Raw genomic sequence first — 25,534 nt, 5'->3', positions numbered from 1 at the left:
TAATGAAGTACTTAGATTAATTGAAAACCCCTCAATAAACAAGGAGGATGGTATATCATACCTGATAACAGATCTCGGAGCATAGGACCTCCCATAACATACGTTATCCCAGGTCCGTATTCTGTTGGATTTCAATAATCATTTATACCAAACCTCCTTCCCTTCCCTTAATTAATTAATTAATTAATTAATTAATATATTTATTTTATTTAATTTTATGTTAATTTCATTTAAAAAATCTATCTCTATAATGAATTCATGATATTTCTTCTTATAATGAACAATTCATGATGTTTCTTCCTAGTTCATAAGTCTAACATCATTCAATCAATTCATCATTGTAACTATATCTATCAAAAAAAAATCTTTTTATAAACTTTTATATATGTCAGCAACACTTGTCTCTTCACAGCAAACTGCTAGTCCAATGTTGGCTTTATTAAATCATAACTGCCCGATGCTTGATTTTTTCATGAGCGTTTCAGTCAACGTTGGACTAGCAGTTTGCTGTGGAGATAAATGTTGCTGACATATATAAGAGTTTACAAAAATATTTTTTATTAATAGCCCAAGAAAATTTTTTTTAAAAAAGAAATCATTTAAGTTTCGTTGATTCAGAAAAAAGGAACTGTTTCCTGAGGACAGAGCATTGAATGATGGCACTACCCACAAGTGAATGAAGAAAATGCATTTCCAATTTAAAGCTATTTGGGCCCAAATCTGAAGGCTTGGCATTCATGAAGAGATCTTATGATCAGTGTTCCCGCTAAGCTGCGCTGGCGTGCGCTGGCGCACAAAATATTACATCGCAGCGCACAAGTTTCTCGTCACAGCGCACACACGTGCTTGCAGGCAGGCGAGCTGGCAGTCCATGTAACGCATCGCAAAGTTAAGGGGAGGCTGGGGGAGGAATCGGACGTCGGGGTGGGGGTGCGAGCAGGGAGGGGGGCGATCGGAAGAGGCGTACGGCAGATGGCAGGGCGGCGAGAGGAGAGTCGGGTGGGGGGGGGGAGTAACACCGGAAGAGAGCGGCAAATCCGGGCAAGGCAAGACTTGCAGAGGCGTACCTAGGGGGTGCGGGGGGTCGATCCCGACGGTCCACTCAGCTCGCCAACAAGGAGAGGCAGCCGGACTCGCGTACGCTCCGACCGCCTCTTCTTGCAAGAAGCCGGGTCTTATTCAATCAGGAGCTGCTTTGACATGCAGCTCCTGATTGGATAAGGCCCGACTTCGTGCAGGAAGAGGCGGTCAGAGCAGACGCGAGTGATTTCCTGCACTAGGCACCACATGAAGTCACCCATCGTACCACTCGATTCGGGTAAGCGCAGGTATCGGTGGGTGGCTTATTTGCGGGGGTGCCTTATTTTATAATTTTGTCTAAAAAGGGGGGGCTGTCTTATTTGATGGCCCTGCCTTATCATCGGGGAAACACGGTACTACTACTAGTAAATTAGTAATGCGCTACAAAACTGAGGCCGCACGAGCGCCATTGTTTATCTATACATGCATGAAGCAAGTTCTTTTCAAGTTTCGATCGTTTGAAGCGTGTGCATAAACTTTCTTTTGCGATCTTCCATAGATTCAGTCAAATAATTTTTAAATCCATTCGAAAATGTCGAAGCGTAAAGAGAATGAAGAGTTTGGTAGCAGCACAAAGAAAAAGCGCAGCCAATTTAAGAAGGAATGGCTGACCGAGTTTTTGGTTGACACCACGTTGCCGCACGCGAGTGGACGGAAAACAGTGGCGATGAAAGAAATATTCGAATATAGCGACACGGACAACGCATTAATTTGCTCCCTATGCCGAAAAGCAGGTGTTAACGGAGAATGGAGCACAGGGAAGACTTGGTCTGAGTGGAAAATTGATTATTTAAAGCGTCATCTGAATCATAATTCTCATTTAGAAGCGGTTCAAAAGCTTCACAATCAAAGCCGAGGTTTTCTAATGAATTTCTTGAAAGAAACTCCTGATAGTCGGAACAACAGAATCGAATACGCACAGAGATATAAATCAAGTCCAGAGGAAGTTAACATTTTAATTGATAATATATTGCTAGCGGTAAAGTTGAATTCGTCCATGCTATCCGTCCAGGAAATTCACAATCACATGGCTAAATACGTAAAAATACCTGATAGCTGGAGAAGCAAAAACTATGCTTTCGAGTTCCTTGACTGCATAAATGCCATTGTTAAACGGGAAACATTTACAGAAATCCGGAGGTCTCCTTTTCATACCCTAATAATTGATGAAAGTACTGATATTTCTGTTTCGAAAATGCTCATAATATACATTAAATTTAGAAGAAGTGGCAGCAACATTCATGAGACAGTTTTTGCTGGCATCAAACATCTAACTGCTTGTGACAGCACAGCTATAGTTGATGCTATAAAGCAGTTTTATAGTGAGAACGATTTAGATTTCAGTCGTATGGTCATGTTCACGTCCGATGGAGCATCAGTCATGCTTGGGAAGCATAATGGTGTAGCTGCAAAGTTACGTCAATCAGTTCCTCATCTTCTAGAGCAACACTGTGTAGCTCACCGCGAAGATCTAGGCATAGACGATGCATGGAAAACGATCCCATTCATGAAAGAGATCGAAACTCTAATACGCACCGTGTATACGATTTTCAGTAGATCGAGCGTAGGAAAAGCCAAACTGGAGGATATTGCTAATGCTGCAGACTCAGATGTCATTTCATTTAAAGCTATACATGATGTTAGGTGGCTGTCTCGGCACTTTGCTGTAAGTGCAGTGGTTAGAAATTATGACATCCTGTTAGAATATTGTCAAGAACAGGTGGAAGAAGACAATGATCCCGTGCACAAATACTGCCTGACTAAATTGAGTAATCTGGAATTTAAACTTGCGCTATTTATTCTCTGCGATGTTCTTGAGGAGCTTGGATCACTGTGTAAGCTTCTTCAGAAGAGTTGTTTGGCACCTTTGGATGCATTCCAGTTCACTAAAGCCAAATTAAGGAAACTCAGATCTCAATATCTGGGAGAAAAACCACATTTCAATGAAAATGTTGAAACTCTCATTTCATCTTGTAATTCTGTAATTAAAACAGATCATATTCTTACATTTATTACACAAACTTGTGATCATATGGACAAAAGATTTCCTGACAATGAATTAGAGGACTGGCGTGTTTTCGACAAAGACTGTATCTCAAATCCGTCCAACTTAGAGGAATTTACATTTGGAAACGAACAATTTTCACGATTATCTAACCGTTATTTTCTGTTAATGAACAAAGATGATGAACATTGTTTCAAAAGGCAGCTTATTTCAGAATATTCGGAGTTCAAATATATTATTGCTGAAAAAGTAAAAGCAGGAGCTATACAAACGCTTCAGGAAATGTACAATTTTGCTCAGCAGCATAAACAGTTCAGTGGACTAAATGCTCTATTAGACGTGTGTGGCACCTTTCAGGCTTCAAGTGCCGATTGTGAGAGAGGATTTAGCTTGATGAATGCTATAAAGACAAAGACTCGTAATAAGTTAAGAGTAGAACATTTGGAATGCCTAATTAGAATCAAACTTTATTTAGCCACAGGAAATAATGTAAACATAGACAGTGTTTACAATTTTTGGAAATCAGAAAAAGGCAGAAGAGAACAATCTTAATAAAGAATTTTGGAGCCTAAAAGCCTATGGAGAACTTCCAGAACATGCTAAAATCAATGAAACGGACACATTTGGCCCCGGTGATGACGATGAAATCCAGTTTGATGATATTGGGGATGATGATGAAGATATTGATGATATCTAACTTGAGTGAAGAATTGATTCCATTCCAGTTTCACAACAATTATTCTACAACATATTGAGTGAACTCTTCTCACTGAAGGCAAACTTTGTGCCCAATAAAATGGTTTTCAATATTTTGTTTTAATGTATTTATACTTTTGTGTAGAAGCTGGAATTGATAGATTGTCTAGAAATTGAAAGCATCAAACGTATTGTCTTCTGGACTGTTTTTAATTTACAGTTTACACATATGGATGTAACAGACATAACTACATTTGTTGTAAAACATTTATTAAGATATCATTTCATCCCTACAATTTCTGTAGACTGTTTTAAAATAAATTTGAGTTTTTCTGGTAAAAAAAAAAAAATAAAAAAAAAAAAATAAAGAATTTTGTACTTTCAAGAATTAATGCGTTGTTTTGTGTTCTTAAAAATATTATTTAACGTTATTTAATTTAGCGTGTAGGCCTAAAATTCCTTTGAATACCTTGTCCTCATGTATCAGCAACTTTGACAACATATTTATTTGGCTCATAACTTGCTGGCGCCCGATATTTTTAGCTCACAGTGAAAAAAGTTTGCTCACAACACCCGCCCGCTTAGAGGGAACACTGCTTATGATCCCTCCCATCCCCTTCCTCTTGTCCCACAGGTTGTACAGGCTTATGAAGCACTGTCAGAGAGCCATGTGCTTACAGACTTAACAGGAGACGTGCACTGCACAGTATCCAAAACTACAAAATTATAATTATAACCATACTACAGTACTTAAGAAATAGCCTTACCCCCCTGTATTACTAAACCTTAGCATGGTTTATAGCACCGGTTTATTGCTCCGATGCTCATAGGAATTCTATGAGCGTCGGAGCTGTTGCCCCCGTGGCCGCTCTAAAAACAGTGCTATTGGTTTTGTAAAAGGGGGGGTTAATGAATAGCATTTGAGATAATAAGGAAGATTTCAGTTATGCCATTTGAGAGATGGAAGCTGCCTTCAGAGCACATAGCAGGGCAAGCTACTTTCTCCTAGAGACTGAGACCCAAAGAAAATCACAGTTCTGTTTAGCTCATGTAAGAAAGCTGTTTTTATTTTTTAACGAGTTTGCCATTTAAATATATACTGGATTGATGCATTCTGCTGCTGTAATTTCAAGGACCGGGAAATGCTGGGAAGGACTGTGGGAGGAGGATGTTCCAGATATATAATTAAAGCCCTGATTCATGAAGGTCTTTTCCCATAGACTCAAAATAGGAAAAAACAAACACCCTAAGTGAATCAGCCTGCAAATGCGTCAGGACACCAGAAGCATTTAAGAAGAAGAGCTGATTAATACAATTAATCACACAGAAGCATACAGTTAAGAAAGACAGATTTGTTTATCTCTTTTAATTAGTACACTGAAGTGGATGAAGAATGTGGAATACTGACAGTGGGGAACACAGTAATATTTATAGTTGAAAAAGCATCTTCTTTCTGTCTTAGGGCTATACGTTGTATACATTTTCCCCAAAACGCAAAGGGCGCAGCGCCTAAGCAGACTTAGGATTGCAAGACATTCTAGAGGTAGGTGCTGGCCAGCTTTTCCCTGGTCTAATTTCCCGGCACTTACCTCAGAATCCTAGCAATGCCTGTCAACCACGCCTATTCTCCAGCCCCTAACCACACCTACCTTTCAGGTAGGCATCGTAGGGTGTCTCGACTTAGGTGTCTCTAGGCACCATGCGGTATTCTGTGTGAAACTTAACAATTAAAATAATTGGTTTTTAAATAATTTTCCATAATTTCCATAGAAAAAGAAATACTTGTAAGATAGGTACAAGGTAAATTTATAAACAAACAAAATACATCTATTTAAAGTAATCAATCTACAAGTTCGCATCAAGAGAGATAACTACATATTTATAAACATAAAACTGATATTTAAACCCTCACCCCCTTTTTATTAAGCGCTAAGTTTCAAGTTTCAAGTTTAATATATATTTGATTGATCGTTTTATCAGTTTCAAAGCGATTAACACATGATTAAAATTACAATATAAAAGAGGTTTTAAAAATAATTAAAAACAAACAAGACATGGACAGATACGAGATAAACTGGAAACATTAGGATAAGTGGGGGGAGAAATTACAATATATTTGAGCAGAGTGGGAAACAAATAAAGGAAAACACATATGGGTGAGATAAGAGGGGGGATAATTGAAAAAATGTTATAGAAAAGAGAAAAGAATTGGTTCCAAGACTTGTAAAAATATTTTAAATGAGACCAAATAGTATTAAATAATAAAGACGTCATTAAATAAAAAAGTTTTTAGTTTACTTTTAAATTTTTCCAAGTTAAGTTCTTCACGTAGATAATTGGGGAGAGAATTCCAGGTTTGGGGCGCTGTGACTGAAAAGATATACTGTCGACGCGTATTGATTATTTTTAGCGAGGGAATTGTTAATAAGTGCTGTTCATCTGATCTTAAAGTTCTATTAGAGGAATAAGGGATTAATAATTTATGAATAAAAGCCGGAGTTTTAAATAGAAGGGATTTAAATGTGAGTAAGCAAAGTTTGTAAATTATTCTTTGGGCCACTGGGAGCCAATGGGCTTCCTTAAGAAGAGGAGTTATATGATCAAATTTTTTAGCTTTTGTGATAAGTCTGATAGCTGTATTTTGTATGATCTGTAAACGTTTGATTTCCTTTTGTGCAATACCCTTAAACAATGCATTGCAATAATCTAATTTCGATATAACGAGAGAATGAATGCTCCAATGCTACTCTGACACTCGTAGAATTGCTATGAACATTGGAGCAGTGTGTCAAAGCATTTAGCACCCTGGGTCACGGTAGAAATCTCAATCGCGGCATAGTAAAAGAGGGTCTTAAAAAATAAGACAAACTGTCTAATTATAAATGGCTGAATAAATCAGTTACTCCTAATACTGCTCAGGATTTTTTCTAATTGCAAAGAATCCCCCCCAAAAAATAAATTCTTTCCCTTGAACATTGAGAAGACATTTACATGGGTATTTAAGAAAAAATGTAGCTCCAAGAGCCAGAACAAAAAAGGCCTTGCGCCTGAGCCAAGTGGCTCTGGATACGTCAGGAAATATATTCATTCTTCCTCCACAAAAGCTTACATCTTTCTTCCCAAAAAACATTTTCTTGACCAATGATTTTTCACTTTCATGAATGAAAGTAACTAATAAGCACTAGATCCACACTCCTAAAGTATATCTTTTGGATCTTCATGAAAAGCTGTTAAATCCACATTGGAAATTACCAATTGATCCATGTCCTGTTGATCATCATAAAGCTTTTTCTTTTGCGATAAATAATAATTACTTAGCTGAATAGTCTTAGGAGTTAGCCAACTCCAATACTTCCCTGAGATGCTTCCTAAATAGCATCTCAGAAGGCAACAAATAAATTGAAGGAAAATTAAGATGACGTAGGTTACACGATCTGCATGCATTTTCCATCATTTCCAACTTTGCATGAAAAAATTGAGAATCCTTCTTTTTTTCTTTTACAATTTCTTGTTATACTTTCAGCCTAATGCAATTAATAACCAATGCCAAGATTAAGGAAGGCATTTTTGTCAGTAGTTACAAAGCACCAAACCATATTCAACTGGTTGACAAACTTCTTAGAGCATACAAAACCATGAAGTGCAACATGTCACTGAAGATGCACTTTCTACATTCACACTTGGACTTCTTCCTCGCAAATCTTGGTGCATTCCAGAGATCGCACTTTCAAAACAATATAAACAGGATGGAGTCAGTCCAGAGGAAAGCTACTAAGATGGTTGGTAGTCTTCGTCATAAATAAATGGTGGCAAGGAATAGCAGAACGCTCTCAATTCTTTTTCAAAAACCGATACCCTCTTCTGGCTCACTTCCTGTTCCATGTCCGGTTCAACCCTTCCATACAGAAAATAAACCCAATATAAAGTTTCTTCTTTTCTTATTTTTCAATAAAATGTATGCCACTCCAATCGCTGGTTCAATCCATTAGGCCATACACCGTGTCAAGTTGAAAAATCCAATGTTGCTTCTTCTGATGCAATAGTCGCTTAATATTGCCTCATCACTGGGACAGAAGTATAGACTATCACCATGCATTGCAACTCATTGAAGGAATGCTTTCTTTCCTCACAATGTAGTATTAAACGACCCTCACCTCTATTATGTTCGATATTATATCTATGTTCAAACATCCTGGTTTTTAATGAACAAGTAGTATAGCCAATGTAGCATAATTGGCAAGGACAAACCAGAATATAAATCACATATTTTGAAGTACAAGTAGTAGACAATCTCAATTGTATGTCTCTTCATTGTGGAGCTTTTACAGTTCATCCTTCAAGCATGTTAATGCAAACTGCACAGCGACCACATTTAAAGTATCCAATACTCTTTGATTCATACATAAGAACATAAGAATTGCCGCTGCAGGGCCAGACCAGTGGTCCATCGTGCCCAGAAGTCTGCTCATGTGGCGGCCCTTAGGTCAAAGATCAGTGTCCTATTTGAGTCTAGCCTTACCTCGGTATGTTCTGTTCCAGCAGGAACTTATCCAACCTTGTTTTGAATCCCTGAAGGGTGCTTTCCCCTATAACAGCCTTCGGAAGAGCGTTCCAGATTTCTAGCACACTCCTTCAAATTCTGATTCCTACTGTAAGAAAGTATACATTGTGTTTCCTGGAAACACTCGGTGGCTTGTAACACTTTCCAATATTATTTCATACTCTTCCCTAAGGAAAGCCTATGATAGCTTTTTAACAGTGTGTGTGTAATGCTGATAGTTCAAGTTCAATTTATTTATTATACTGCAAATATAAAACCAAAGGTAAATCTATGCGGTTTACAATAAAATTTAAAATGAACAACATAAAAGTTTACATAGGGTGGGAAACAAAAAAGTAAAATACAATTGAGAACATGAGAAAAGAGGAAATCAGCGGATTACAATAAAAATAAAAAGGTTGGGGAAAAGGGATGAATAATTTGGTAGGGGAGGAAACAGAGAATGTAGTTCTGCCCACACTAATAGCAACGTAGTAACAGTAAATGACGGCAGATAAAGAGCCAAATGGTCCATCCAATCTGCCCAACTGTACATTCTCTATAAATTAATGATTTAATTTAAATTGACCTATTTCTTAGATATTTTTGGGCCAGAAACCCAGAGCTCTGCCCAGTTGTGTACTTAGGTTCCATCTACTGGCGTCTCCGTCAAAGCTCACTCCAGCCCATGTAAACCATCCCAGCCATCGAAGCCTTCCTCAGCCCGTCCTTAACTGAATGGCTATTTACGGGACACAGACCGTGCAAGTCTGCCCAATACTGGCCTTAGCTCCTTCAATATATATCCATTATTTTCTGATTAGAGATCCTCTGTGTTCATCCCATGCTTTTTGGGATGTGAGGCTTTTTCTCTACCTTGATGGTTGAAAAAAGTCTCACATGATTATTTATTTATTTATTCTATTTTTTATACCGTTTTCCCAGGGGAGTTCAGAACGGTTTACATTAATTTATTCAGGTACTCAAGCATATTTCCCTGTCTGTTCTGGTGGGCTCACTCTCTATCTGATGTACCTAGGCAATGGGGGGATTAAGTGACTTGCCCAGGGTCACAAAAAGCAGTGTGGGTTTGAACCCTCAACTTCAGGGTGCTGAGGCTGTAGCTTTAACCACTACGCCACACACTCCCCAAAATAACAATTTTGAGTGAATAGTTTTGGATATTAGTTATTGTTATCCTCTGTATTTTTGTGTGTGGTACAGTAATTGAAATCACCCATTATAGTGTTGCCAAATTTTCCAGGATCCCTAATTTCTGCTAACATTTCACCATGTCTGTTCATTCTGGCCTAGCCGATGACGGTATAGCCCTACCAGTATTCTCTTTCCCTTCACACTGCAGTTGTTTATTCTAATATAAGAATGAAGGATTTGGGACCAGAGGCTTTCCATAGAAATAGAGAATATTATAGCGGATTAACAACCATAAGGCTCATCTTGTGCACCCATTTTACCTCCTGCAGACCCCCTCCTCCTTCACTCCTACACTACAATCTTTCTGTTTACTCAAGCTTTCTTGAATTCTGTTTCTGGTTTTGCTTCCATCATCCCCATTAACATCCTATACAGCCACAGGCAATATGGTCTTAGCTGCTCCCCTTCCTTCTCTCCTGGTAGCGATACAAGGTATTGTAGGAGGAATATATAACTGGGCTGAGATGGGGCTGATTTTTTAAAAGCAGAAAAATAGCGAGAACTAGTTGGTTGGAAAAGGAGAAGAATGAGGGTTTTTTTTTAGGTAGAGATAGGCAGGATAATCCAGAGAGATGTTTTTCTGGCTCAGAGGCATTTCCTACCTTCCCTCCCTTTAAAGAAGGGGTGGCACATTAAAAGCGCGTCGGTCATTCGCACGCCAACAATTGTGCGCCGACACCTGTGCGCAGGACAAAAGCGCGCCGCTGGTTCCACTGCTTTTACACCTTACCTTTAGCGTTCTGAGGGTGTGTGTGGGGGGAAATGCCAACTACACTTATAACAACTCCCGCTTGGGGTGTGGAAACCCCCCCCACTACACTTAAAACTCCCGAATACTCCCGAACAGCAAGAGAACGGAAGTTTTCAGTGTACTGGGGGGTCCTACTCCCATTCCCCCCCAACAGGAGCATGAACAGTTATAAGTGTACTGGGGGTTCTGCCCCCCACCTCCCCTCAGAACGCTAACAGTAAGGCGTAAAAGCAGTGGAACCGGCGGCGCAAAACAGCTTGGGGGTATTAAAAGGATACATAGGTTTCATTAGGGGTGCAGGGAAGTTGGGAGGATAGAATTAAGTTATTGCAGCTGAGTTTGTTGTTATGTTCGGAGGCACTGTGAGATGAGAGCCTATGGCATCACCGGGTGGTAAAGAATGAAGCCATAGTAGATTGATTTTTTAATGTAGGGCCTTGTGGCATGCTCAGAACGCCCTAACTAGTGGCATGCAGGGCAGGATTAACCAATAGGCCAAGTAGGCATGTGCCTAGGGCCCGAAATGGTCAGGGGGGCCCGATGGAGGAGGGCATCAACATTGTTTTTTCCAAACGGCGATGGACCCCTCCAGCATCAATCAGCAACGTGCCCCCCTCCCACCCATCGACGGAAAGTAAGACAAGCAAGCAAGGCGGGTAAGAAAGGCAACGGGAACTATAACTGTGCAAGCGGTGCTGCTTGCCCAAAGCTTCCCTCTGACGCAGCTTCCTGTTTCCGCCTGGGCGCATGGTGGGGTGGGGCGGGGCAGGGGGGCCCAGTGTACTCGTGTGCCTAGGGGCCCTCAACAAATTAATCCTGCCCTGGTGGCATGACAGGGCTTGTGCATGAGAATGCTGCACTTTTGTGCCTGGGGAGGATTGCCTAGCTATTAGCATGGCAGATGGCCGCTAGTAGGATCACTGTTTAAATCAGTGGTCTCAAACTCAAACCCTTTGCAGTGCCACATTTTGGATTTGTAGGTACTTGGAGGGCCTCAGAAAAAATAGTTAATGTCTTATTACAATTTTGCATGAGGTAAAACTCTTTATGGTTTATAAATCTTTCCTTTTGGCTAAGACTTAATAATAATATTGTCATTTATAGCTAAAGAGACATTTGATCAATAAACTTTTATTTTACTTTTGTGATTATGCTAAACATACCGAGGGCCTCAAAATAGTACCTGGCGGGCCGCGGGTTTGAGACCACTGGTTTAAATGGTTTAATAAAATGTTATTTTATGAATTGGAAACATGTATCCTCGGGTGAGGGATGGCACTGTATTGACTGTTGCTGCCATAAGCAAAGCCGTGGTCTATGTTATACCAAATGTAAGCATGATGCCATCACCGGGGAGGAAGGGGTATTGGGAGAAGTGGAGAAGAAAGGGTCAATCTTAGTTCCCTATGTTAAAGCTTTTCCAATGCTGCTTCCGAACAATCCCCGATATGCAAATTCCTGCTGACCTTTGCACAGCTAAGTAATATGCAAATGATGAAATGCGCTGAAATGATAGCAGTAATGCAGCTCCACAACAAGCATGGTGTGATCTGTAGACAAACTGGCTTTGTAGAACCACCAATAGTTTTCCTGTTGCTGAAAAGGAAAGGTTCCAGATCATAGTAAAAGTCCCCTTTCACAACAAAGTTGAGGCCAGCAATCAGGACAGAATTAACCCTTTAGTGAGCCCCAATATATGAGTAATATGTATATAAATATATCTGAACACATCACAAATGGACCTCCATATGATTCTGACTGCAAAAGAAAACTCATACAAGAAGAAGCAGGAGGTAAGAAGTGCTGTTTGCTGACAAAGCACAAGGAATGGGACAAATAGACTTTTGCAGGCAGCAATAAGAACATAAGAATAGCCTTCCTGGATTAGACCATTGGTCCATGAAGCCCAGTAGCCCATTCTCACGGTGGCCAATCCAGGTCACCAGTACCTGGCCAAAACCCAAGGAGTAGCAATATTCCATGCTACCAATCCAGGGCAAGCAGTGACTTCCCCATGTCTTTCTCAATAACAGACTATGGACTTTTCCTCCAGCAACTTGTCCAAACCTTTCTTAAAACCAGCTACGCTATCCGCTCTTACCACAACCTCTGGCAACGCTTAACTATTCTCTGAGTGAAAAAAAATTTCCTCCTATTGGTTTGGTATTTCCCTGTAACTTCATCGAGTGTCCCCTAGTCTTTGTAATTTTTGATGGCATGAAAATGGCTCAAGTGCTCCCCCCTCTCCCCCTAAAATACACACACTCTTCTTTTTGCTAGCAGATGACTTGCCTGGGCAGTCATTGAATTTGCACTTCTAGCAGGTCCCTTCTAAACATCTGCACTCTAGGCACTTGCCTAGTTTGCCTATGCCTTACTCCTGCCCAGTACCATGGAAGACTAGAGAGCTTTTTCTGTTGTGATTTAGCAGCAACCATCTTGTGAAATATTCAAATGGCCAGAAAACATGCAGTCACTGAGTTAATAAGTAAAACCACATAGCACAGTGCTAGCAAACACTCCTGGCAGCCATCTGTCGTTTACTCTGCTTGCCCTTCCAAACTGTCTCTGTTTTCATCAATTTTCTTGCTAATTATATGCCTATTCTCAGCTTTGCCATGGACTCCCTTCTGCCTTCCACCATTCTGCAATACACAGTTATTTAGCCAAACAGTCAGGCACCCTCGATGCCAGAGGATGAGACATGGTGATATATCACCCACTCACAAAGAGAAGTGCTGCTACTCCAGTGGGAATGAAAAGTACTCGGTGATATGCTTCTGGTCTCTTACCAATGGATTCTTGCTTGCTCATAATGTATAATGGAACAATATAGAAAGAAAAATGGGGAGACCCAATGATCCACAGTGAAAACAATCCACCAATGAAAACAAAAACAAAAACTGTGGATACAGATGTTCTGGAGATAATTTATTAAACACTGACATATAAAACCATGAAAATTCAATTAAAAAAGTACAATGATAAAAAATACAGTGATATAAATCCAGCCGGACCCTACACAGTCCGTATTTTGGCGAACACGCCTTCCTCAGGGGTCCAATGGTTTGCAAACTGAAAACAGTCTATTGTCTTTAAACCTGTGAGCAAAGAACACCGCAGACAAGCTGAAGTAGCAAAAAAATGCTTGTCTGCGGTGTTCTTTGCTCACAGGTTTAAAGACAATAGACTGTTTTTAGTCCAATTCTTTATATGTGAGTTTGCGAACCACTGGACCCCTGAGGAAGGCGTGTTCGCCGAAACACGGACCGTGTAGGGTCCGGTTGGATTTTTATCACTGTATTTTTTATCATTGTATTTTTTTAATTGAATTTTCATGGTTTTATATGTCAGTGTTTAATAAATTATCTCCAGAACATCTGTATCCACAGTTTTTGTTTTCATTAATGGAACAATATGGCAGCGAAACTGAACCGACTACTCACCAATCTGCTGACTTCGACCACAGACTACAAAACCTTCAAAAAAGAAACAAAACCCTACTCTTCAAAAAAATACATAAAACCAATATAACACAACCAATAATGTTCCGAATTCCTCCTGCATTACCATCTACTCCTTAGCAAATTAGAAAATGTTCAAACTATTCCTTAAGTACTTCTTAATATCTTTTCAATATGTACTTCTTAAGATCATAATAATTCTTATGTAATCCGCCTTGAACCGCAAAGTAAAGGCGGAATAGAAATCACTAATGTAATGTATGGCTGCCGCTCTAAAAATGTTCTTATATTATTCAAACATGCCTAGAATCACCCCCCTTCCTCTTTATTCCTTTTAAACAAACAGGAAGGATTTGCACACAGAGGAAGCACGGACATCAATATTTTGCAGAACATACTTTAAAAGCTGCTGCGAATGGTCAGGCGTGAGTAAGCAGGGTTTGTGTATAGAGAAGTATGAGATGGGCTCAAGTTATCACACGTGGGATACCTATGAATCTTCCTGTCCCCTGCTACTCCCCCGTGACTTGCACACCTCTTCTTAGAAGCATAAAATACCTTCAAACTGGAAACAGATAATGTATATGTTAAAAATTATATACTGCCTTCTTGACTTAACATAGGGCACCCAAAGCTGTGTACAGGTGCTTAAAGGCACAGGAATAACATAAAGCATACCCATATATACACAAAACAAACTATACATTATTAGTTTAATAGCTTAGATCACTTGCTTTTATTCCTTATCATTTCTATAGTGCTACTAGATGTAAGCAGCACTGTATACTAACATATGAGACAGTCCCTGCTTGACAGAGCTTACAACCTAATCAAGACAGACAAATAAGGGATTAGGGAATTACTTATGGTGGGAATGATTAAAACAGCCATGGGTCCTAAACAAATGAATAGGAATCTGAAGTTAAAAAACAGTCTCAAATAGGTCAGCTTTTGCCCTAGATTTGAATATGGCCAGAGATGGAGCTTGTCATATTGACTCATAGAAACATAGAAACATGATGGCAGATAAAGGTCAAATGGCCTATCCAGTCTGCCCATCCGCAGTAACCATTATCTCTTCCTCTTTCTAAGAGATCCCACGTGACTATCCAAGGCTTTCTTGAAATCAGACACAGTCTCTATCTCTACCACCTCTTCCGGGAGACTGTTCCACATATCTACCACCCTTTCTGTAAAAAAGTATTTCCTTAGATTACTCCTGAGCCTATCACCTCTTAACTTCATCCTATACCCTCTCATTCTAGAGCTTCCTTTCAAATGAAAGAGACTCGACTCGTGCACATTTACACCACAAAGGTATTTAAACCTCTCTATCATATCTCCCCTCTCCCACCTTTCCTCCAAAGTATACAAATTGAGATCTTTAAGTCTGTCCCCATAAGCCTTATCACAAAGACCACACACCATTTTAGTAGCCTTCATCTGGACCGACTCCATGCTTTTTATATCTTTTTGAAGGTGCAGCCTCCAGAATTGTACACAATATTCTAAATGAGGTCACACCAGAATCTTATACAGGGGCATCAATACCTCCTTTTTCCTACTGGCCATACCCCTCCCTATGAACCCTAGCATCCTTCTAGCTTTCACCATCACCTTTTCAACCTGTTTGGCCACCTTAAGATCATCACAGTCACACTTAAGTCCCGCTCTTCTGTCTATTCCAGGCATACAATGCAAGATAATAAAAGAAGGAGTCTGGAGGCAGTGCTGGAGAAGGGTACAGATAAAAGAGATTTACTGGATGAACATGGTTTAATACCTTGACCTCATAGTGTAGAGTCAGATTTTAATGGCTTTTAGCTTAGACTTAGGCCCATTTTTACTAAGCCGTGGTAAAAGTTTCTACCGCATCCTGGAGTGCTAAATGCTCTGACACTGCTCTGACTCTCATAGGACTTCTATGAGTGTTGGAGCAGCATCAGACATTTAGCGCTCCGGGCCATAGTAGAAACATCTACCGTGGCTTAGTAAAAAGGGGGGAGGGGGGATTTTTAATATGAGACATTTTCATGTTTTTGTAGTGCTGTACACCACTTTGGACATTTTTTGGTGAATGGAAAAGCAAGATAACTGTTTTAAAATAAATCGTTATAAAGGAGAAAGACACAAGAACAGTATACCAGAGGGGTGGGCAACCTCAGTCTCGAGGAGCACAGCTGGATTCTTAGGATTTCACCAATAAATATGCAAGAGATCTACTTGCATGCACTGCCTCCACTGTATGCAAATATATCTCATGCATATTCATTGAGGAAATCCTGAAAACTTGACTGGGTTGTGGCCCTTAAGGACCTAGGTTGCTCACCCCTGGTAAAACAAATTCAGGGATCTCAAAGTCCCTCCTTGAGGGCCGCAATCCAGTCAGGTTTTCAGGATTTTCCCAATGAATATGCATTGAAAGCAGTGCATGCACATAGATCTCATGCACATTCATTGGGGGAATCCTGAAAACCCGACTGGATTGCGGCCCTCAAGGAGGGACTTTGAGACCCCTGAAATAAATGTAACTATTCTGTCCAATGTATGAAGAGATAGAAAATTCTCTATACCACGAGATGCAATCAGTGAGGAATTTTGCTAGCAGAAATAGAAACTGACCCAGCTGCATATCTTGATAGGAGGGTTCTTCAAAAAGTTTCCGTACTTTCATATTTTCATAGGAAATGGTTGGGGCAGGAGAAGTGGTAAGAGGGCGTGTCGTAAAATGTCATATGACTAGTCAGTCAGGCACAACAGGGTGATTAAGTGGAAAAGTGATGTAACTCCATCCTTCCTCTCATTAACACCTCTCTACAAACAGTCTTAATGCCCGCAAAATGGACATCAACGGTCATCAGGCCAATCTTAAAAAACCCCACGCTCGACTGTAACGTGCCCGGCAACTTTAGACCTGTCTCCAACCAACACTTCATCTCCAAGATTCTACAAAAAAAGCCAGTGTTAAACCAACTGTACTCCTTCATTGACAAACAAGAAGCCCTATCTGCCTTACAATCAGGATTCAGGAAATTCCACAGTACTGAAACCATCCTTCTTGATATCGTTGACGACTGCTGGAAATTCATGGATAAAGGATAATGATATCCTTCTGGTGCTGCTGGATCTTAGTGCAGCATTCAATACTATTGAGCATCCTCTCCTCATTGCGTGGCTCTCTGAAATTGGAATCCGAGACACTGTTTTACAATGGTTTGCCTCCTTCCTGAATAATAGATCCCAAAGTGTACTGTTCAACTATGAGCTATTGAAACCGATCAAATATGATGTTCCGCAGGGAGCTCTGCTATACCCCCTATTATTCAATCTCTATATTAGAACTGCCCTAGACATAGCCCGCAAATACCACATACAAATTCACTCCTTCGTGGATGACATCCAACTATACCTTCCGCTAGGAGAAAATGAGGATGCCCAAATCACAAAACTCCTAAACTGCCTCTGAGAAATAAAAAAAACCTGGATGTCTGTCAACAAATTGCAACTAAACACCTTCAACACAGAACGCTGCAACCGCGTCCGTCCCTCACTGCGCTGGGACTTGACTACCATAACTGCAAAAGACCAAGTATACAGCCTAGGAATACTCCTTGACTCCAACCTATCGTTCTCCAACCATATCTCTCAGGTGGTATCTTCCTCATTTTACTACCTGCCACAGCTCCCAAAAATAAGGAGCTAATTTTCAGAGTTTGACTTCACCCAACTACTCTATGCTTTAGTACTCTTCCGCTTGGATTACTGCAATACGCTATTCAACAGTCTCATGGCGAAGAATGTACAATGTCTCCAGCATGTTCAAAACACGGCATTCAGACTTCTAAAAAACTTTTGTACCCACAACCCTGTCTCCCAGGCTCTGCTGGCAGCTCATTGGATGCCCGTAGCCAAACGTTGTGTCTTCAAGGGCCTGATGCTAGCGTTCAAATCCTGGCACAATATGGCATCAGGCTACGTGACGACCAATCTCCCTCTGTACATGCCAAACAGGTCCCTCCGCTCCCAGGATGAAATAAGCCTTAAAATGCCCCCTGGTCATACCCTTCAACGGTGTCAGGTCAAAAGCGCGCTGGGACAAAGGCGCGCACAGACAACTGAGCGCAATGTGGAGGCACGCGCCGAAGAAAATGACTGTTTTAAAGGGCTCCAAAGGGGGGCATGGGGGGGAACCCCCCACTTTACTTTATACAGATCGTGCCGTGTTGTGGGGGCATTGTGGGGGTTTGGGGGGTTGTAACCCCCCACATTTTACTGAAAACTTCACTTTTTCCCTAAAAAACAGGGAAACAGTTAAGTTTCCAGGATAATGAGGGCGGTTACAACCCCCCAAACCCCCACGTCGCCGCGATCTGTATTAAGTAAAGTGTGGGGGGGTCCACCAACAAAACCCCCCCGTCGGAGCCCCTAAAAACACTCTTTATCTTCAGCGCGCGCTTCCATCTTGCGCTCAGTTGTCGGCGCGCGCCTTTGTCTTCGGCGGTTTTGCAAACTGCAAACTGCCAAACAACATTCCTACTCCCAATTCATACCGAGCCACAAGAATTGACTGCCCCCGCAGATCAGATCCTTTGAAGGAATCCTCAACTTTAGGAAAGCAATAAAAACATACCTCTTCACCTAATCCCCCTGCTGTTGACCAAAGGATTACAAAGAAATGTACATTGGTACTAGATCCCTGGTATGTGTCACACTAGGAGAAAAACCTCTATTGAAAAATCTTGCACTGTAACTATGGTGAATTTAACCAGTAAACTGTATATTATGTATATTGGTATTAGACCCCTATTATGTGTCAAGTTAGGATAAAAACTTGTATCATAAAATTTGTACTGAATTTATGTCACATGATTGTAACCTGTTAACTGTAACTCTACATTATGTATGCTTAACCTGTAACCCGTTCTGAGCTCTTTGGGGAAAACGGGATAATTTGCTTTTAAGATATTTAATAAATAGAGTTTAAAAAAGTTAAAAGTGCAGAAACTTTTTGAAGATCCCTTGTACATCGCTTATACATATTACATCCTATAAATTCCAGATGGAAGTTTTATTTTGATACAATCCAATTTTTAAGACCACTAGGATTAAATTAGAGTTTGAGATCTTTCCTGTTTTAGAACCGAGGTTTATTTCTGTGAGAGTGTGTACAAAATTAATTGTGCTCCATGCTATTGCCAAATGGAGGCTGGAGTTCATTGAAGAGAGTGAGGATATCAGCCTATGTGCATATATTGGACACTTGCCAGACCAAAATGATAAACTGGAATAGAAACAAGAAGATGCATTTGAAAAGCATGAAAGAATACTCCGGACATGGTTTCTCAACCCAGCACTTGGGGGAACCCCATGCCAGTCCGGTTTTCAAGATATCCACAATGAATACGTATGAAATACATTTGCATACAATGGAGGCAGTGCATGCATATTTATTGTGGATATCCTGAAAATCAGACTTGTTTGGGTTTCCTGCTCAAAAGAGCGCATTAATGTGCTGAAGGGAGCTCTGGTGTAAAGAATGGTTCATAGACAACGGCGTGAAAGACAAAGGCGCGCCCAGACAATTGAGCACAGTGCGGAGGCACGCGCCGCTCAAAATTACTGTTTTTAGGGGCTCCGACGGGGGGTTTTGTTGGGGAACCCCCCCACTTTACTTAATAGACATCGCGCCGCGTTGTGGGGGCGTTGTGGGGGGTTTGGGGGGTTGTAACCCCCCACATTTTACTGTAAACTTAACTTTTTCCCTAAAAACAGGGAAAAATTTAAGTGTTCAGTAAAATGTGGGGGTTACAACCCCCCAAACCCTCCACAACGCGGCGCAATGTCTATTGTCGGAGCCCTAAAAACAGTAATTTTGAGCGGCGCGCACCTCCGCGCTGCGCTCAATTGTCTGGGTGCGCCTTTGTCCCGGCATGCTTTTGATCTGACACCGTAAAGAATGACACAGGGATGGGTAACTGTGGGGTGGAGATGGGGACAGAGACCATAGGAATGGGGCAGGACAGGGACAAGGCCTGCGGGGAAGGGGTGGGGATGGGGACAAAGCCTGTAAGGACAAGAACAAACTGTGTCCCAGTGTCATTCTCTAAAGACTAGCCTTAAACAGGCTGTTCCTACTAGATGGAAAAGCATCTTTACAATACTAGTATCGATATGTAAAAGCTTAACACATCTTAGATAACTAGGAATTGAATTCGATGATTTTAAAAATGCAGAAGCTGATTTTGGATTTAAATGAACTACTGTTAAACGACACCATTTGTGTCTTGTCCTACTTTGATGTGGCAACAAGTCTTGTCTGCTGATCAGACTGCTACCACTTTCAAAGTTCTTACATCATATGCCCAGTTGCTCAAGCATCTTATTATTACTGTAACAGATTCAACCATTCTTGCTGGCATAAAGGAGCATTTGTTTAGGGGGCTTTTAATTGAATGAAGCTTTATTTTATGAGGATACTGGGACTGGTTTATGTTGTATGTATGTATGTTTTTATTATTATGATTGTATTATGATGTATTGTATTATTGTATGTTTTTATTATTATGATTGTATTATTGTATTATGATGTTTAAACCACTTAGGTTTAAACCGGTAAGAAATTTTCTAAATAAATATATTTCCAACATTTAATAGACACTTATTTTTCTGTTCATCCACTACACAGATTAAGTTCTTTTCTACACCCATGTATGCAAGACAAGCCAATTATCTTCCCAGAACATAAGAATATAAGAATAGCCTTACTAGGTCAGACCAATGGTCCATCAAGCCCAGTAGCTCATTCTCACAGTGACCAATCCAAGTCACTAGTATCTGGCCAAAACCCCAAAAGAATATAAGGACTACCTCCGGTCCCTCGATAGGCTTGAACCACCAACCTTTCAGTTAACAGCCAAACGCGCTAACCAATTGCGCTACAGAAAGCACATCAGGTGCTGATAATGTAAAAATACAGGTAACTGAATCTTTGGGAAGATTGTACCAAAACCAGGTCAAAATGGAAGTCTCTATTTCTGATTTACAAATAGTTGTACAGAATATTGTCCTTTTTGTACTTTAAGAAAAAGATTTAAATATAAAATAAGTATTTGAGGCTTGTGTAGATGAGGACAAGTCCATGGGGATGGGATGGGAATGAAGACAGAGTTGTGGGGATGGAGACAAAGCCCACAGGGGCAGGGTGGAGATGGGGATAGAGCCTGTGGGAATGGGAGACAAACTTTGTCCCCCGTGTCATTCTGTACTCTGGAGAACACCTGAAAATGTATATGTTAACTACAAATAGAACAGTGTATTCCAAGTTGGTCTAGAGTACCCCCTTTCCAGTCAGTTTTTCAGAGTATCCAAAATGAATATATAAGAAAAATATCTGCATATAGTGGAGGCAGTGTTATGCAAATCAATTTCTTGCATATTCATTATGGATAGCCTGAAAACCTGATTGGCAGGGGCATACTCCAGGACCAGTTTGGGAAATACTTAAACAGAATAATACTATTTTTAAGTTAACTTGCCAACGGGCATCTCTCATTCAATCCACAGGGCTGATTCAGTTCTAAATTTAACCCACAGCACTCAGAGCATCCAAGATACCCAGTTCCAGATGGGAGATATTAGGCCAGACCTAAATTTCTGACAATCTTATCAATATGCATTATGGGATCAGCAACTCTAACCTCAATGCGTAAAGTCAGAGACCACCAATAATACCACACTTCATTTTGGAACATAGAAGTTGGTCCAGAACTGGGTAACTTGGTAGTTCTGGATGCTGTTTCTAGAGCACCAAGAAATGGAACAAATCAATGAATCTACATGGAAAATGTATGGTCTACCTCAGGTGAGAATAGCATTTTAAACCTCTCTTACTATTTAAAATGGATTTTTCACCTGACCTGTAATAAGGACAGGATGTGCACTGACATCACCCACAGTCTTATCTTTGGTTTGTGGCTGCTCTACTTGCTGTCTGACAGCTTGCCAACTCATTTCTAAACAGCAGGAGTGGGCAGGCTTTGGGAATATTTAACTTAAAAGCCGATCCGCAACAATAACGCTTGTGATACAAAAGAAACGTGAGAAAAATATGCCTGCTACCAGGAAAGGTAATCTGACACTACTATGCACCACATTCAGTCAGTCTTTGGATATGATCTTAAGCAACAAAAAAATTTGCCACTTTGCTCCTTTCATGCTAAGTCAAAAGTGTAACACCCCCTCCCCCCCATCCTTTATTATCATAAGCTGCACCAGGAACTGGTTGTGCCCTCCTTCCATTTCCAGCCATCCAGTATGGAGCGGCAGACCTCACTGTCTTGGCAAGGAGCTGACGACAGCCTCTGTCAGGACTTTTGGATAATCATGACAGGGAGGGGGGATTAATTCCCCGCCACCCGACCCTGCTGTGATAGTAAGCCACTGCAATCCTATCAGATTTCAGGAGACTTCAAGAGGTGCAGGCTTCCATCAATGAAGAGCCAAAACCCTTTGCACACCTCTAGTGTGAAGACTGTTCCAACTCCCCTAGGGGAGAAAACAAAAAAGACTCATTTCTTATAGTCTCTTCCTGTCCACGTTTGGGGTAGAATAAACGTTACTTTCCCAACTTGGGTTGCTCACCTTTGCATATATCAGCCTTCATTCGCAGTAGCCTTTGGAGGTCAGCCACTTCTTTAAGCTTTGGCCGAGTAAAAGTTATTGGTACCGACGACTCCTACACAATTGTTCAGCTTGGGAGGAGTCAGGAAGTCGGTAATCCTGGGCACTTCCTTCTCTGATGAGCTTGTCGACTTTCGGAAACCGGTTGCACGAGATCAACATGGAATGTGAAATATAGGAAGTGAAGACGCCAGAATTGCAGAGCAAAGGAATTTGCCACTGTGGGTGGTTTTGATGAGCTTTACCTGAGCCAAGGGGCAAACACCTAACAACATCGGACTACCCCTTTGCAGAGAAGGGATCTCTGAAATATCCATGAAATGTCTTCCTTGAAAAACTGTTCCAGATTACTGTACTAATAAAAATGGTATCACATGCCAATGAAAGAGTAAAAATATGATTGGTTGATCAAGGCTCTATATTGGAATGTTTTTTAAAGGTCAGATATGGATGATCAAAAAACAAACTTCATTTTGCAATACGAGGTTAATCTGCTGATGATCAACGCTGGTCCTTAAGGTGTGAAACCTTGAGGGGTTAGCCGAAAAATAATACAAGTTCCAGAACTCAACATTTGAATACATTAAAGGGAAAAAGTATTTCCACTAAGCAAGCATCAAATGGAGTGTCAGTGAACGAGCACAACCAAGAAGGTGCGGAGTCCCTGAATTTTGGACTAGAGTAAGCCACAAACCTTCCCTACACTGATGATATAAGTAACAAGTCCAGTACTGCAGTCACATAAGCTCTCAGTGCATGGAAGATATGCTATCATATTCGTAAAAATTGAAGCACATGAGTTCACCTAACTGCACATGGAACTAAGCTATGAGGGATTTGAAACAGCAAATTGCTGGATTTTCAGAGGCGTTTACCATTTTCAACTCTCCAAATTCAATATATTAATGGAGTTCCAGATACCTCAACACCCCCTTTTTTTTTTAAAAAAAAAAAAAGAGAAAGTCTTATTGACTTTCAGGGCTAGTGTTAGACATACATGAATCCTGGGCAAAAATTCACAAGATTCCAGAGCCTATAAGTAGGCTGTACTGCCTCCAGTTATGAGTTTGGGGACCCCTTCTGGCATGGAGGCCTATTTTCATTCCCCTAACGTGGACCTTTCTGACTTTGCTTTGAAAACCCATTGACTAGGATTTGCCCTATTAGTATATTAAAGTATCTATGGACAAAAACGAGGGAAGAACAGCAACAAAGGTAGGAAAAATTATTTCAGCTTTAAGAAATATGCATCTTCTCTCCCCCTTCCTCCACCTCAGTCCTCACTATCTAGGGAGTGATGGTTTTAGAGAAGGGGGCTGGGCCAATTCAGTCCTAGCTACACCACTGCTAGGTAAGTCACTTAGCCCTCCATTTTCCCCAAGTACAAAACATTTAGGGCTCCTTTTACTACACTGCAGAAGAGCTTCTTACCATGGGCTGGCCAGGTAAATGCTCCAATGCTCATTCAATTCCTATAAGCATCGGAGCATTTACCTCACTGGCCCGCAGTAAGAAGCTTTTCTGCGGCTTAGTAAAACCCAGTGTTAGATTGGGAGCCCACTTAGGACAGAGAAAGTACCTGCATATAATGAACATAAACCACTTTAGTTGTACCACAGCAAGGCACTACATCAAAACCATAACTCTGTTCCATTTAAGTTATTAGGGCAGGTTCCATTCATTTCAAATCAAGCTTGCTGGCAGGCATCTGTCACAGAAGCACCAGAATTCAAAGACTTAAAGAGTGTAATGAAGACCCCAGAGCACCAAAAGAGGGACAGCGGGCACTAACAGTGACCTAAAGACAAAGTGACGCCAACATCGTCAGGTAGTCCCAAAAGTGGTAGAGAGGTGGTGCCAAACTTGATATGAGCATCCCAAATCCTCTTAGTATTATGCAAAGAAGCCATTTTTGTGAAGGCATCAGAACCCTGGTTTGAGAGGAATACAACTTAAACATTCATCTGTATCATTCACCCGCTATTGACTGGTCCCACATACAACTTCTGGGACAATAGTGATTGTTAACATGTGAAAACAATAAACAATGCAACAGTGTTATGAAACTTCCAAGGTGATGTGAGAGGGGCAAAATAGAGCCTTTTGGAGATTTGAAAGCAGGTCCTCTAAATCCATTTTGGGAAAATTAAACTTTTTTAAAAAGCCAGTCTGTTGTACTTATATGAGCACACCAGAATCTTACAGTAATTCAGGTTTTCTCTTTGTCCCTGCCTCTATGATCCCTCCAGACTCACAATTAGAGAATGATACAGGGATGAGTACCCACAGTTAACCACGAGGCAGGGATGGGGGCAGAGCCCACAGGGACAATTTTTGTCCCCGTCTCATTCGCTAAAAACTTGACACTAGTATCAATATGTAAAAATTTAACACATCTTAGACAATCAGCAACTGAATTCAATGATTTAAAAAAAATGCAGAAGCTTTTTTTGGATTTAAATTAACTTCTGTTACATTACATCATGTATGTCTTGTCTACCTTTGATGTGGCAACAAGAGTCTTGTCTGCTGCTCAGACTCCTGCCATCAGCAACATCCTTCAATCATGTGCCCAGCTATTCAAGCATCTTACTGTTACTGCAACAGAATCATCCAGCATTGCTGGCAACAAGGAGCATTTCCAACATTCAATAGACACTTATTTTCCTCTTCACACTACACCGTTTAGGTTCTCTTCTACACCCCAATTACCTTCTCAGATGATGTAAAAATATAGGCAACTGAATCTTTTGGAAGGTTGTACCAAAACCAGATTGAAATGGAAGGCTCTATTTGTGATTTATAAACAGTTGTACAGACTAATGCTTTAATAAAAGGATTTAAATATAAAATCATAAGCGTTCAAGGCTTGTGCAAATGAGGATAGAGTCTGTGTAGATGGGGACAGAACCTGCAGGGACAGCATGGTGATGGGACAGAATCTTCGGGGTCGGGCGGGGACAAACTTTGTCCGTCATCCTTTACTAGCAATCTCTTTTGTATCCCTGTTCCTCCCCGTTTCCCCTCTGCTCTGCATAGTAAGGACACTGTCACTGTAGTCCATCCTTGCACTTACTCATCAGACTTCAATAGAGGAGTGGCTC

The 25,534-nt window shown here is 40.8% G+C and overlaps 1 protein-coding gene across 4 annotated transcripts in view; it reads right to left on the bottom strand.

Moving 5' to 3' along the window:
• Nucleotides 1-23,347, bottom strand: part of CARD9 (caspase recruitment domain family member 9) — a 53,038-nt gene extending 29,691 nt beyond the window's left edge. For 2 of the 4 annotated variants that reach the window (XM_033961842.1, XM_033961843.1), the window contains exon 1: nt 22,392-23,347. In XM_033961842.1, the coding sequence (XP_033817733.1) occupies nt 22,392-22,399 (8 nt within the window). In that variant the 5' untranslated portion in view covers nt 22,400-23,347. The remainder of the gene's footprint in view (nt 1-22,391) is intronic. The other 2 variants (XM_033961840.1, XM_033961841.1) reach the window with 1 other exon arrangement.
• Between the last annotated feature and the right edge of the window lie 2,187 nt (nt 23,348-25,534).

This window comes from Geotrypetes seraphini, chromosome 10 (genome assembly GCF_902459505.1).
Source record: "Geotrypetes seraphini chromosome 10, aGeoSer1.1, whole genome shotgun sequence".
Classification (NCBI taxonomy): domain Eukaryota; kingdom Metazoa; phylum Chordata; class Amphibia; order Gymnophiona; family Dermophiidae; genus Geotrypetes; species Geotrypetes seraphini.
This window is presented reverse-complemented; position numbering and strand designations above follow the sequence as displayed.